This window comes from Felis catus, chromosome D3 (assembly GCF_018350175.1).
Source record: "Felis catus isolate Fca126 chromosome D3, F.catus_Fca126_mat1.0, whole genome shotgun sequence".
Lineage (NCBI taxonomy): Eukaryota > Metazoa > Chordata > Mammalia > Carnivora > Felidae > Felis > Felis catus.
In genome coordinates, this window is record NC_058379.1 from 17,825,191 (window position 1) to 17,838,298 (window position 13,108).

General features: G+C 41.1%; 1 protein-coding gene across 4 annotated transcripts in view; it reads right to left on the bottom strand.

Annotated features, from left to right (window-relative positions):
* The window catches only part of CORO1C (coronin 1C), a 76,892-nt gene that overhangs the window by 21,713 nt on the left and 42,071 nt on the right, over positions 1-13,108 (bottom strand). For all 4 annotated transcript variants that reach the window (XM_023241510.2, XM_023241509.2, XM_045041712.1 and 1 more), the window contains one exon: positions 7,118-7,240. In XM_023241510.2, coding sequence (XP_023097278.1) covers positions 7,118-7,120 — 3 coding nt within the window. In that variant the 5' untranslated portion in view covers positions 7,121-7,240. The remainder of the gene's footprint in view (positions 1-7,117; positions 7,241-13,108) is intronic.

Genomic DNA, 13,108 nt, shown 5'->3' on the forward strand with positions numbered 1-13,108 from the left:
CTGTCAGCACAGAGCCCGATGCGGGGCCCAAATCCACAAACTGTGACATCATGACCTGAGCTGAAGTCAGATGCTTAACCGACTGAGCCACCCAGAAGCCCCAATACAAAAAGCAGTTTTAAAAATTAACCTAATTCTTTTATAGTTCATTTCACAAAGTGGTTCTATTGTACTTTTTTTTTTTTACTGAATATTTACTAAAGATATTCTCATTGCTATGAATCTGCTATAGCTACACTGTAAAAAATAGCAACTCACTATGTATTCATAGCTTCCTCGTTGGTGTTGTTATTGTTGTTGTCATTTTACGTGTAAGGCAACTGAGGCTGAGAGCATTTAAGTGGCCTATACACATGCTCCCAATTCTCCATCTTGAGCTTTTCTCAGTATTCTTCCCCTGCTATAATGAGGCTTTGTTACACTATCTACTATTTGTAGCTCTGGGTTACCACCAACAGCCTAGGCTTGGGAAACTAAAGAAAGCTTTTCTGTTTAAAAAAAAAAAAAAAAATGGTGTTGGAGCGCTTGGCTGGCTCAATCAGTAAATATGCGACTCTTGATTTCAGGTTGTTGAGTCCGAGCTCCATGTTGGGCACAGAGATTGCTTAAAATATAAAGTAAACATAAAATGTTAAAATGGTTTTGTTTGAAACTGACTGATCTATCATACAGTGTTCTTTTACCTTTAGGAGAGCAAAGTGGAAAATGAGGTATTAAGAGGTGGGGTAGGAGACAATCAACTATTTCTTCAAAATTTCATTTCAACTGTTAAGCTACAAAAGCTTCTTGTAATTGCCCCAATAATAAAAACAAATTATTTGGGGGACCTTAAACGATTAAAATATCAGTGCCATTCTTAAGAGCTTAAAAAAATAAACTAGGTGGAGGATTTACCTCAAAGCATGACTCAATTTACAAAATGTTTAGTCTGGCAATACCAATAAAAGGGCAACAAAGAAAATTCTGGAAGGATGGTGGTGTTAGCAGCAAGCACAGTTTTGGGATCTTCCCAAATCTCTCCATAAAAACACAGAGCAAGCAGATAACAAAACAAAAACCCAGAACTAGGTGATAATCCCCAAATGCAAGTGGGAGGAGGAAACCACCAATAGCCACGTGACCTGTGTATTATCTATCGGTCTCTGTGTGGAAAAGTCATGGGGCAGCAATGGGGTGCTTCACAGACCTGACACCAGTAGGCCCCTATGACACTAGCAATGGAAACTGGGAAGGTTTTTGTCCTCTCCAATAGCAGGTGAGGACGGGGACCTGAATACAAAGGTCTGAAGGGGCTGGAGCAATCTAGACTTCAGTCCAGACCCCGTACTCCACAGGTCAACCAGAAAGGGCTCCTTTCTGAGACAGGCCCCATAGTGATAAATTCCAAGGAATGGAAACAAATCTGAGAAAGATAGAAGTCAGAGGGGCAAAGGAATGACAAAAACAAAGAAAGGCAGGCTAGGAAATCTAAGAAAGCAAGCCACCATGATTCTGAACGCCCCCTGGAAAGGACAGATGGGGGGAGCTCTGTGAAGTTAGGTCGGCTATGTGCACTAAGCCACCTCCGAATGACTCTAAATGCACATGAAAATAAGAAGGGGCGCCTGGGTGGCTCAGTCGGTTAAGCGGCCGACTTTGGCTCAGGTCATGATCTTGCGGTTCGTGGGTTTGAGCCCTGCATCAGGCTCTGTGCTGATAGCTCAGAGCCTGGAGCCTGCTTCGGATTCTGTCTCCCTCTTTCTCTGCCCCTCCCCTCCTCACGTTTTCTCTCTCTCTCTCTCTCAAAAATAAACATAAGAAATTTAAAAGGAAAAAAAAGCCAAGGCCCCCCAAATTACTATAAGAAACAAAGAGAATAAGGCATAGAATAGCATTCCTATAAACAATAAAAGAATGCTAAGAAAGGAGGCACCAGGGTGGCTCAGTCGGTTGAGCGGCCGACTTCGGCTCAGGTCATCATCTCACGGTTTGTGATCTCGAGCCTGGCTGGGATCTATGCTGACAACTCAGAGCCTGGAGCCTGCTTCAAATTCTGTGTCTCCCTCTCTCTCTGCCCCTCCCCTGCGCATGTTCTGCCTCTCAAAAAAAAAAAAAAAAACACTAAAAATTTAAAAAAAAAAAAATTAAAGAAAGAATGCTAAGAAAGTATGCTCAAAAGGAGGTAAAAACCATCACATACTATTTCAAAACAAAATAAAATCCAGGACACATAAATCAGAACTTGAAAAACTCAAAAGTAAGGTAGCAAAATTTTTTCAAAATTAGAAATAAGGTTGGGAGAAAAACTAAACAATACTGGAGACAGGTAAAGAAGACAAAGCATATGGATTAACAGGAGTCCCTGAAGAAGAAAACCAAGGCAGGAAAACAGAACAAATACAAAGACTGTAACTGAAGAAAACATTCCTGGGAGGGGGAAAAAGACCTGAAACCTTATACTGAAAGAACGTACCATAGGGCGCCTGGGTGGCTCACAGTTAGTTGAGCATCCAACTCTTGATTTTGGCTCAGGTCATAATCCCAGGATCATGGGATTGGGCCTCAAGTCAGGCTCCACACTGGGTGTGAAGCCTGCTTGGGATTTTCTTCTCTCTCTCTCCTCCCCTCTCACCACCCTACCTCCCCCCACCCCCAGCTTGTGGGCACATGCTCCAGCTCTCTCTTCAAAAAACAAAGCCAAACCAAACCCAAAAACATACCACAAACCATGGAATGCCAACTCAGAATAACCAACAATATTCTAGCAAGATTACTCTTATATTAAAAAAGGTTTTTTTTAATGTTTATTTATTTTTGAGAGAGAGCAGAGCATCAGCGGGGGAGGGGCAGAGGGAGGAGACACAGAATCCGAAGCAGGCTTCAGGCTCTGAGCTGTCAGCACAGAGTCCAACACAGGGCTCGAACCCGTGAGATTACGACCTGAGCTGAAATCGCATGCTTACTTAACTGACTGAGCCAGCCAGCCCCATAGATTACTATGTTCTAAGAAAAAAAATCTTATGAACATCTAGGCAAAAAGAATATATGGTTTACAAGGGAGAAAGAATTAGATTATCTGATTTCTTTTGACAACAACACTTTATGACAAAAAAAAAAAATATGGAATATATTTACATACTTGAGTAAAGACTGTGAACCAAAGATTTTATATCCAGAAAAACTCACCTTCAAATTTGTAAAGATCACAGACCAGCCATTATCTATGTAGAAGAACTTAGAAAATATTGTTCCCATGAGCCTTTTCTTTTGATTCCATTCTTGAGAATTTCTCCTCAGTGTGGGGCCTGTCCAGAGGCGAGCACTCTCTGGTTGGGTTCTAGTGTACTGAGGTCTAGAATCTACCTGGGAAGGAGCTTCAGATGGTCTAAGTGACTAGAAAGAGGTCGACATAAGGACCTATGGAGAGCACTAAATATGGATGCTTACAGAACTAAGGAGAGGCTGTTAAATATAATGGCTATGTGATCTTGGAATTACAGAGCACCTCATTTTATTTTTATTTATATATTCTTATTTTAGAGACAGCAAGAGTGGAGTTCGTGCAAGCTGGGAGAAAAGGAGAGGGAGGGGGAGGGGGAGGGGGAGGGGGAGGGGGAGAATCTTAAGCAGGTTCCATGCTCAGCAGAGCCTCTTGTGGGGCTCAGTCCCACAACCAAGAGATCATGGCCTGAGCCAAAGGACACTCAACCAACTAAGCCACCCAAGCACCCCCAGAGTACATCAGTACATCATTTTTTAAAAAATAAATTTAATGTTTATTTATTTTTGAGAGACAGAGTGTGAGCAGGGGAGGGGCAGAGAGAGAGGGAGACACAGAACCCGAAGCAGGCTCCAGGCTCTGAACTGTCAGCACAGAGCCTGATGCGGGGCTCAAACCCGCGAACCGTGAGATGATGACCTGGGCCAAAGCTGGACGTTTAACCGACTGAGCCGCCCAGGCGCCCCCATCAGTACATCATTTTTAAAGAGGGAGAACAGAAATAGCGCAGATTAAAAAGTTGTAGCTTTCCAGGGCTCCTGCTTGGGATTCTCTCCCTCTCTCTCTGCCCCTCCCCTACTTGGAGGATTTTCTCTCCTTCTCTCTCTCAAAATAAATAAACATTAAAAAAAAAAAAGTTGTGGAAACTATTTTCAGTAATCATAAACTGATTTATGGTGGTCACAACAGTATTTTTGCTTTGAATCTGTTGTATGTAATAGTAATAAAGCATGAGACATGGGACAGATCAGGGCAGTCTAATTCACCCCTGAGCCCTTCAGACCCCGGATTCTCAGTATGCAAGAAGGTAGAGATGCAATAGTGAAGGTTAGATTAAAACTATATAGTCCAGAATTTTAACAGGGAATATTAAAGTGAGGTCACATGGTATCTTATCTTTAAATATGTATGTATATTCTAGCCCCATTTACTGCCAAGTCTTTAAAAAGTGATCACCATGGTAACAATGACCATTCCTAGCACCCAGACTGTGATCTAGAAATTCTATTTTCCATTAAAAGAAACCAGAGCAGGGCACCTGGGTGGTTCATTAGGTTAAGCGTCCGACTTCGGCTCAGGTCATGATCTCCCGGTTCGTGGGTTCGAGCCCCGCGTCGGGCTCTGTGCTTACAGCTCGGAGCCTGGAGCCTGCTTCGAATCTGTGTCTCCCTCTCTCTCTCTGCTCCTCCCCCGCTCATGCTATGTCTGTCTGTCTGTCTGTCTGTCTGTCTCTCTCTCTCTCTCTCTCAAAAATAAACATTAAAAATTTAAAAAAAAGAAAAAAGAAAAAAAAAAAGAAAGAAACCAGAGCTTCGGAGAGAAATGACTGATATGAAGTGTAGGTGAAGAGATGTCCAAGATGAGCACGGAGTGCCTTACCATACCAAATACCAGGGAAGCTATCAAAAACAACCAGGGTATGTCAAAGGACTCAGGAACCTTGAACAAGTTCCTATTAACAAAGAGTGGATGACCTGGGCTTTGAGGTAAGAATTGTAATGAATCAAAACCCACGAAAGATGTTCCATTCCATGAATTCAAAATGACATGAAAGGGGGAAAAACCCTAACTGGTCGTCTTCTGAGGAAGAGAGAGAACCAATTCATTATCTTGAAAACTGAGTAAACAAAAGGAGAGATTCAAGCATCTGTCCTACTTTCCTATATGAACAGTACTACTGGCCAAATAGTAGATAAGAGGGGGCATCCCCTTACAAATTTTACCTGCTAAAAATTGAAAACAAAGTAACACAATTTAATATCACCATTTTGCGACCCCTAAGGATCTGCTGGATCTGGGCGCTGAACATCAACGGCTGCACGAATCATCCTGGTATCACGGGCCTCTTGATCAAAGAACGTAACACTAGCTATCATCTTGCCAAGGGGATCGAGCCTGAACGTGATCACACTTCAGGATCCAGCTGCCAATTTATAGGGAATTTAGAGGACAGAGGAATATGTTGAAATGCACCATGCATGTGCAATCATCAGAAACTAAGTTGAAAGATGCAGGTCAAAGGTCGGGCTTCTTCATCAGATTCATTGTCAAGGACAAGAAAACGATGGAAGAGGAGCCAAGAGGTTACAAAAGATGTACCAAGTTCTTTAAAGTGGCAAGACTGTGCTATAGCATCTAGAAATACACATTTGGGTGATTAAAACCATGGGGAATGACGAGGGGGAGTAGCGGATACTTTTGGAGGGAGGGAGGTGGGGGGGGGTTGTTTATGACAGGGAAGGGGCACAGGGAGAGTCTGAGAAGGCTGGCAAAGTTCTATTTCCTGACCTGGGCAGTGGTTGCACGGGATTCACTTAACTGAACTCCCTTACCTGTTTATTTAGCGTGTTTTATAATAAAAAGCGTTTTTGTTTTGTTTTTGTTTTATTTTTCAGATGAATCAAACTTGCTTCTTCAAGAGAAGTTAATACTCTCAGTTTAAGATTTGGGCATCAAGAGTCTAAACAATGTTCCTTTCCTTTAGTAAAATGTGTCTGCAGCCATGAAAATGATCAATTTAGCAAGGCACACCAAGCAGAACAGTTCCTTTTAACTTATTTCCTTAATATGATTTGGCTGCCAAAATTAGGACATCACAGGAGGAGCTCTCCTCAGCCAAAAGTCCATGAGGAAAAATGAGTAAATGTTTAAATGACACAGTTCAGGCATTAATTTGTTTATGTCAAATAATTTTAATTAATAAAAAAGCCTTCCAAACACGGTTTCTAAGTCTGGCTCGGTCCACAGAAAATGAAGAGGGAAGTAAGAGTGGTCTCCAAGCTCTGCACCTGACATGCGTGAGAGCGCCTGTAACTGACGCAGGCACGGCCTTCACTTAGCTCAGCTCTTAATGCATTACTCCCCATCTGTGCCTGTGTTAACCTTTCAACATATCTGGGGCTAGGATTAAAAACTGATCCAAACCCACAATTACATTTCAAGGCTAAGAAGAACATAATCAAGAACAAGACGCTTGACATTAAAAAGCATCCCAAAGCCTGGTTTCACACATAATCTGCTTTTGGAATCTAAGTGGGGGAATGTAAAGAACTTACTTTAAAATTCTTTCATATTGTTTGTCTACCTGAATAAGAAGGAATTTCTTAACCAGGGTCAAACTAGACAGAACACACCTTCTGACGTTAGCTTGAAAATAAGCACTTTACTTATTGCAAAACTTTTCAATTTCCCAATATATGCGATATATCCCATTTTATATGTATAACCTTTGGCATCTTATTTCACTATAAAGTTTCCATTCGTGTTGGTAGTTTCTTTCCTTTTGGGGGAGGGAGAGGAGTTATGTGGTCCAATGGCATTCACAGAATTACTGGAAGGTCATTTTACTGTCCTCAAAATCTTCCCATGGAGCAGACGTGACAACAGCTAATAAGCACGTCCACATGCACGCTCATACAAAAGAAGAAGGAAAACAATACAGTACAACCTCTTTGATAGAAGGGCTTATAAAAGGCTTGGCTACACTTGTCCTTTCATCTCACTAAATCATGGTATAATCCAATGGACAATCAAAACTGCTATGACTTTCTGCTTTTCAAGCCTCTGCACACACATGCTTTTTGAAAGTCGTAGGTAGGTCTCACTGGCCTGTGTGCATGCCACCCCCTGGGAGCTTACCATAACCGTGCAGTCCTCTGAACCGCTGGCAATGACCTGATCGTTGTGTGGGCACCAGTCTATGTCGAGCACCGGTCCCGTGTGGCCACATACTGTAGGGTAGGATTTGTCAATTCGACCAGTCTGAAAGAAGAGAGAAACAAACGTACTGTGTAACACCAACACCACAGAGTTTGTAGGTTTGCTCAGAATCATTTTTCCTTTATTACCTCCACCCCAAACTCTCAAGTATCTATATATCACGGTCAATGTCAACTAGTAAGAACTGTCAAGTTTTATGTCCAGAAATAGCTACTGCCAAGGACATGCCACCAAATTACAAGGATCCAAATTTCTAGAACCACAAAGATTTTTATTTAATCAACTGCATTAGCAGACATAGTGAACGAGAATGCTAAATCTTTTCACCAAAATACAATTTGTAAATTATAGGTGTGTTTTTACTGTTAAAAAAAAAAAAAAAACTTGGTGTTACTCAAAATGTTAAATACAACTCTTAGTAAAATTAGCTAATACCCTTGAATATACAAATCACTAGTTCTGGAAATGAATGGCACTGTGAGCACACAAAGTTAGGGTAATAAAAAGAAAAGCTTTAGCTAATGCTTAGGGGCTCAATCTGTATAAGACGGTCTCAGTCTCTTTACTGTCTTTGATCAACAGAAGAGTCAGCCAGACCAACTCATTAACACTAGCTTAGATCTCACCCGTTATCTAGTCCACGTCCCATTGAGAATACAATATTCAGGGGCACCTGGGTGGTTCAGTTGGTTAAGTGTCCAACTCTTGATTTCGGCTCGGGTCATGATCTCATGGTTGGTGCAATCAAGCCCCACATCAGGCTCCATGCACAGAATGGAGTCTGCCTGGGATTCTCTCTCTGCCCCTCCCTCACTCGTGGATGCTCTCTCTCTCTCAACGTAAACAAACATTAAAAAAACATTTTTCAATGCTGATAAGTAACCATCACGATATACTTACATGACACATCTGAATCTAAAAGTCAATCTGGCTTATCAAGCCAATTTTGTGTTGACCAAGACAAATGCTATTGTAACAGGTACACAAAAGCTATTTCCTTTTTTAAACATGTTGGTGCAATCCATGCCGAGGTCCTGTATGCTCTAAAAGCGAGCGTACAACAAGGAATCATGGCCAAGCAAAACTGAACCTATTTTGTTGTGTTATTCTCCTGTTAAGACAAGTCAGTACAACACTAGGGCAAGGCTTCCCAGAAAATTTTCAAGATCAAGGAATTCTGTGATTTCTCCACTGTGACTCAACTGTGGAAATGTCCCGAGAAGCAATTATGCTAAACACAAAGACCACAGTACTGAGAGTCAGACAGATACGGGTTCAAATCCAGGCTCTACTGTTCAAACAGTGGCTGGCCTTAGGCAAGTCACATAATCTGAGCTTCAGCCCATCATCTGTGAAAGGAGTGACAATAATACTCATCTCCCAGGATTACCGTAGGATTAAATGAAATACAGTTTTTAGGCAAATCGTAACTTGGTATTACAACTATCTGTATATGGTATGTAAAAAATTTAATTTCAGATATATCTCAGAGATATGGCAGGCTCTGGTACATATCAGTGCAATTAAAGTGAGTCAAATGAAGTTTTCAATTTTACTGTGTACACAAAAGTTGTATTTATACCATACGGTAGTCTATTAACTGTGCGACAGCATGATGTCTAAAAAAACACAATGCATAAACCTTAATTAGGAAGTACTTTATTGCTGAAGAATGCTAGCCATCATGTGAGCTTTCACTGAGTCATGATCACTGATCACATATAAACCATAAACGTAACAGCAATGAAAAAGTCTGAAATATTCCAAGAACGAACAAAATGTAATAGAGGCACAAAGTGAGCAAATGCTGTTGGGAAAATGGCATCGACAGACTTCCTCAATGGGGGATCGCCACAAACCTGGTTTGGGAAAAAAGAGTATCTGTGAAGTGCAATAAATGAGGTAAGCCTGTATGGTGCCTGGAATATAGTAAATACTCAACATAAAACTACTTTTATTACTAGTTCTTCTAGTTTAATACATTAATTTACTCTATCATTAAGAAAGACAAACACATGTCACTTATGAACTCTCACGGGGCCCAGACGCTGTGCTGAGTATTAGAGACACAGAAGTAAACACGGCAGCCCTGTCCTGGCTGGACGAAGAGGCTGTGTCAACCACCAAATACGGTGCAGCAGAAGACATGCGCCACAGGACAAGCACAGGTGGCAGGAACACAGAAGAAGGGCATTCCGCCAGGCCCGTGGGGATCACAGTCTTCAGGGAGGTTTTCTTTCTTCTCTTTTAAGCTTATTTATTTTTAGAGAGAAGGACAGTTCAAGAGTGTGGGGGGAGGGGCAGAGAGACAGAGAGGGAGAGAGAATCTCAAGCAGGCTATATGCTGTCGGCACAGAGCCTGACGCATGATCTCACGCACCATGAGCCAGATGCTTAACCGACTGAGCCACCCAGGCACAGAAAGGTTCTCTGCCGAGAAAAGAAGCAATTCTAAATTGAGGTGTGAAGATGGCCCTGTCCACAGACCTAAAGCCTAGGTTTTTTCACATGCTCGTTTTCTCTTGTAAATCGAATTAAACCCAGTTTGGACCTGTGGAATTGCATCGCCAGAAAAGGAATCCTAAAAGAAAGTGCCAATGAACACAGAACCTGGGTGTTATAAGGAGGGCCACACGGGTCATTTACAGGCAGCAAAGCACAGATGGCTGAGAAGCAGACTGCCTGGGCTGGCGTCACGACTCTGTCAGGTTCCAGCTCTGATGCCCTGGCCAAAATGACTTCACCTCTCCATTTCATCTCCTCATCTGTAAACTGAGAATGTCGTGATTCCTTCTATACGAGCTGATGTGAAGACAAATTGAAGATAATCCAGGTAAAGTACTTTCCCAGCACCTGCAGGCATCAATAAACGTCACCCCAAATTCAACAACTGCTGGAATCCACTCTGTCATATCCCTGATCCCATCTCTCCTTAAAGAAACAACTGCTGCTGAGGCCTCCAGCCAGGTTGTTTTCCCTATTTTCCGTACTGCATCCTCACAAACACCGTGTGAGTGACCCAGCCCGGGAGCTACTACTCCCTGTAATATTCTATTTCTCATGCAGGTGGCGGTGGACTCGCAGGTGTTCATTTTACAGTAATACTGTGATATACGTAATATGCAATTGTAGTATCAACATCTTGAACCCACCAGCTAAAAGACAGCATGTCTCAGATTTGATTACAACCAGCTACAAGACATATTTTAAAAGTAATAAAGGAACTAAGTTAAAAAATAAAAAGGTAGGGGTGCCTGGGTGGCTCAGAGTGTCCAACTCTTGATTTCGGCTCAGGACATGATTCCCAGGGTTGTGGGACCGAGCCCCAAGTCGGGCTCTGCACTGCGCACGGAGCCTGCTTGGGATTCTCTCCTCCCCCACATCCGCCCCTCTCCCCAGCTCATGCTCTCTCTCTCTCTAAAACAAACAAAAAACAAGAAAACTAAAAAGTAATTAAAGCAGGGGAAGGCCGTAAAAATATATGCCAAATAGCTGAGTGAGGACAGACTTTAAGGTAGAATGCACTATTAAAGATTAATGTCACTGTATAATATTGAAACAATTCACTGGGATGCTAAAGGCACTAGGAAGTCTAATTCCTCTAACTGCACAAATTCAAAATATTTATAGCAAAAGCTGAGAGAACTATGAAGAGAAAATGACAAAGCCATAATCTTAAGAGATTTTAACAAAGACTCACTCTCAAGGAAACAGACAAAAATTAGTATGAATATAGAAGACTTTAACAAAAGTCACAGGCTTTGGGGCTCCTGGGTGGCTCAGTTGGTTAAGCCTCTAACTTTAGCTCAGGTCACGATCTCATGGTTCATGGGTTAGAGCCCTGCATTGGGCTCTGCGCTGACAGCTCAGAACCTGGAGCCTGCTTCGGATTCTGTGTCTGTCTCTCTCTCTCTCTCAAAACCAAATAAACACTGGGGGAAAAAAAGTAACAAGATTTATCTAATGGATATATCTAGCCTTGGAGCCAATATTTAAAAATGAACATTTTTTTTCAAGCACACATTAAACATTACCTTTTTTAAATGACCAATTAGGATACCACAAAGCAAATCTCACAAAATACCAAGAAATCAATACCTCATAGTGCATGTTCAGAGTACAATGCAGTTCAATTAAAAATTAATAGAAAAAATATGAACCAAAAATCCCTAAGGCGTCTGAAAATTTTTTAAATTTACTAAATAATTCACATAGAAAGTCATAATGGCCAATAGAAATGTTAAAACTGATCAATACATGACGTTTCATAACTTGTGGGAGAGGGCTAAAACAGATCTTAACGGTAAATCAATTAGCTTTAAATGCACATATACAGAAAGTCTGAAAATTAAGGAGCTGATAATAAGCACATGAAAAGGTTGCCATATTTTTATATAGAGCACACCCAAAGAATGTAAAATTATGAAAAGAAATTAACAAGAAAGAAAATAAGTAATAAGCCACATCAACACAATAGGATAGATTAAGAAAGAAGAGAAAGCACAAATACCAGGAATTTAACAAGGGACATAACTTACAAATATGGTGTAAATTCACATAATATGAAAATACTAGGAATAACATCTGATAATAAATTTTAAAACACCAAATGAAAGAGGCAATCTCCTAGAAAAAAACATATCAAAAAATTGTCAATAAATAAAAAACCTGAATAGACCAATAGCCATAAAAGACCAGTAACAAAAGTCCACATACTACCTACCTCCCCATGAATCTAATCACGTAATACCAAAGGCCACTAGGCCCACGTGGTGTTACAGGAGAGCTTTACCAAACACTCAAGGAAGAGATCGGCTCAGACAAAACTTCCCAGAGAACAGAAAAGAGCAGTACCGCTCAACCCCTCACTTAAGGACTGTACCACCCGGATAACAAAGGACGGTATGACAAAGAGAAACTGAAGCCTACGTGACAAACACTGTTGCGAACTCCCCTCAAGAACAACAAAAAAACATAAGCAGAGTGCAGACAAGTTGCAGACAGAGACGATACATATGCAACATCCATATCCAACAAAGTCAACAAACAACCTAACAGAATGATGGCAAACGACAGGAGCACTGAATTCACGAAGAAGTAAACTTGAAAAGCCCATACAGATGTATGAAAAGATACTTGGTCTCACTCAGTGAACTAGAAATTAGAATGCCATGGTAACATCTTATACCTATTAAAACTGGCAACAATTTAGAAGCCTAATTACAAGTGTTGGCAAGGATGTCAGGAAAGAGGAATTCCAAACAACCGTTCACCGAAGGCTCCTGCTCCGATTCTTTTTGAGAGCAATCTGGAAACAGGTAGAGGTGAAGCTGCCCACCCCTGAGCAATACCATTTGAGGTGGTCTGTGGGAAAGAAAGGTTCCCGTATTTGCACAGAAAGGATATTAACCGCAGCATCACTGGGAATGGTGAAAAAAGCAGAAGCAATTTAACTGTCCTTGGTATGGAAATAGATACCACTTACACAAAAGTTTAACACACACAAAAATCAGTCTGTGTACAGATACATACACATGTAGCAAAAGTACACAAATAGAATACATACCAACTTTCAGGAAATGATTACCTCTGGCGAAGGAGAAGAGGAAAAAAGGGGAATGGTATTTTAGTTACATCTGTTATGCTTTATTGTTTTTTAAAAAATGGGAGGTAGGAAACAAACATGGTAAAATATTAACATCTGTTTAATCTTGTGGGTGAGTACATGAGTGTCCTAGTATTTTGTCTCCTATCTTAAAAAATAATTTAAAAAAGAAAAAAACTTTACTCCCAAGGGAAAAAAGTTTTTGTATCTGAATTGTTTTATCTTTGCATTCTTAGGCTCTGCCCAGCAAACCACGTCTGGCATCTTTGATGGCAAAGTACAGTTACTAAACTCTGAGCTTCCAA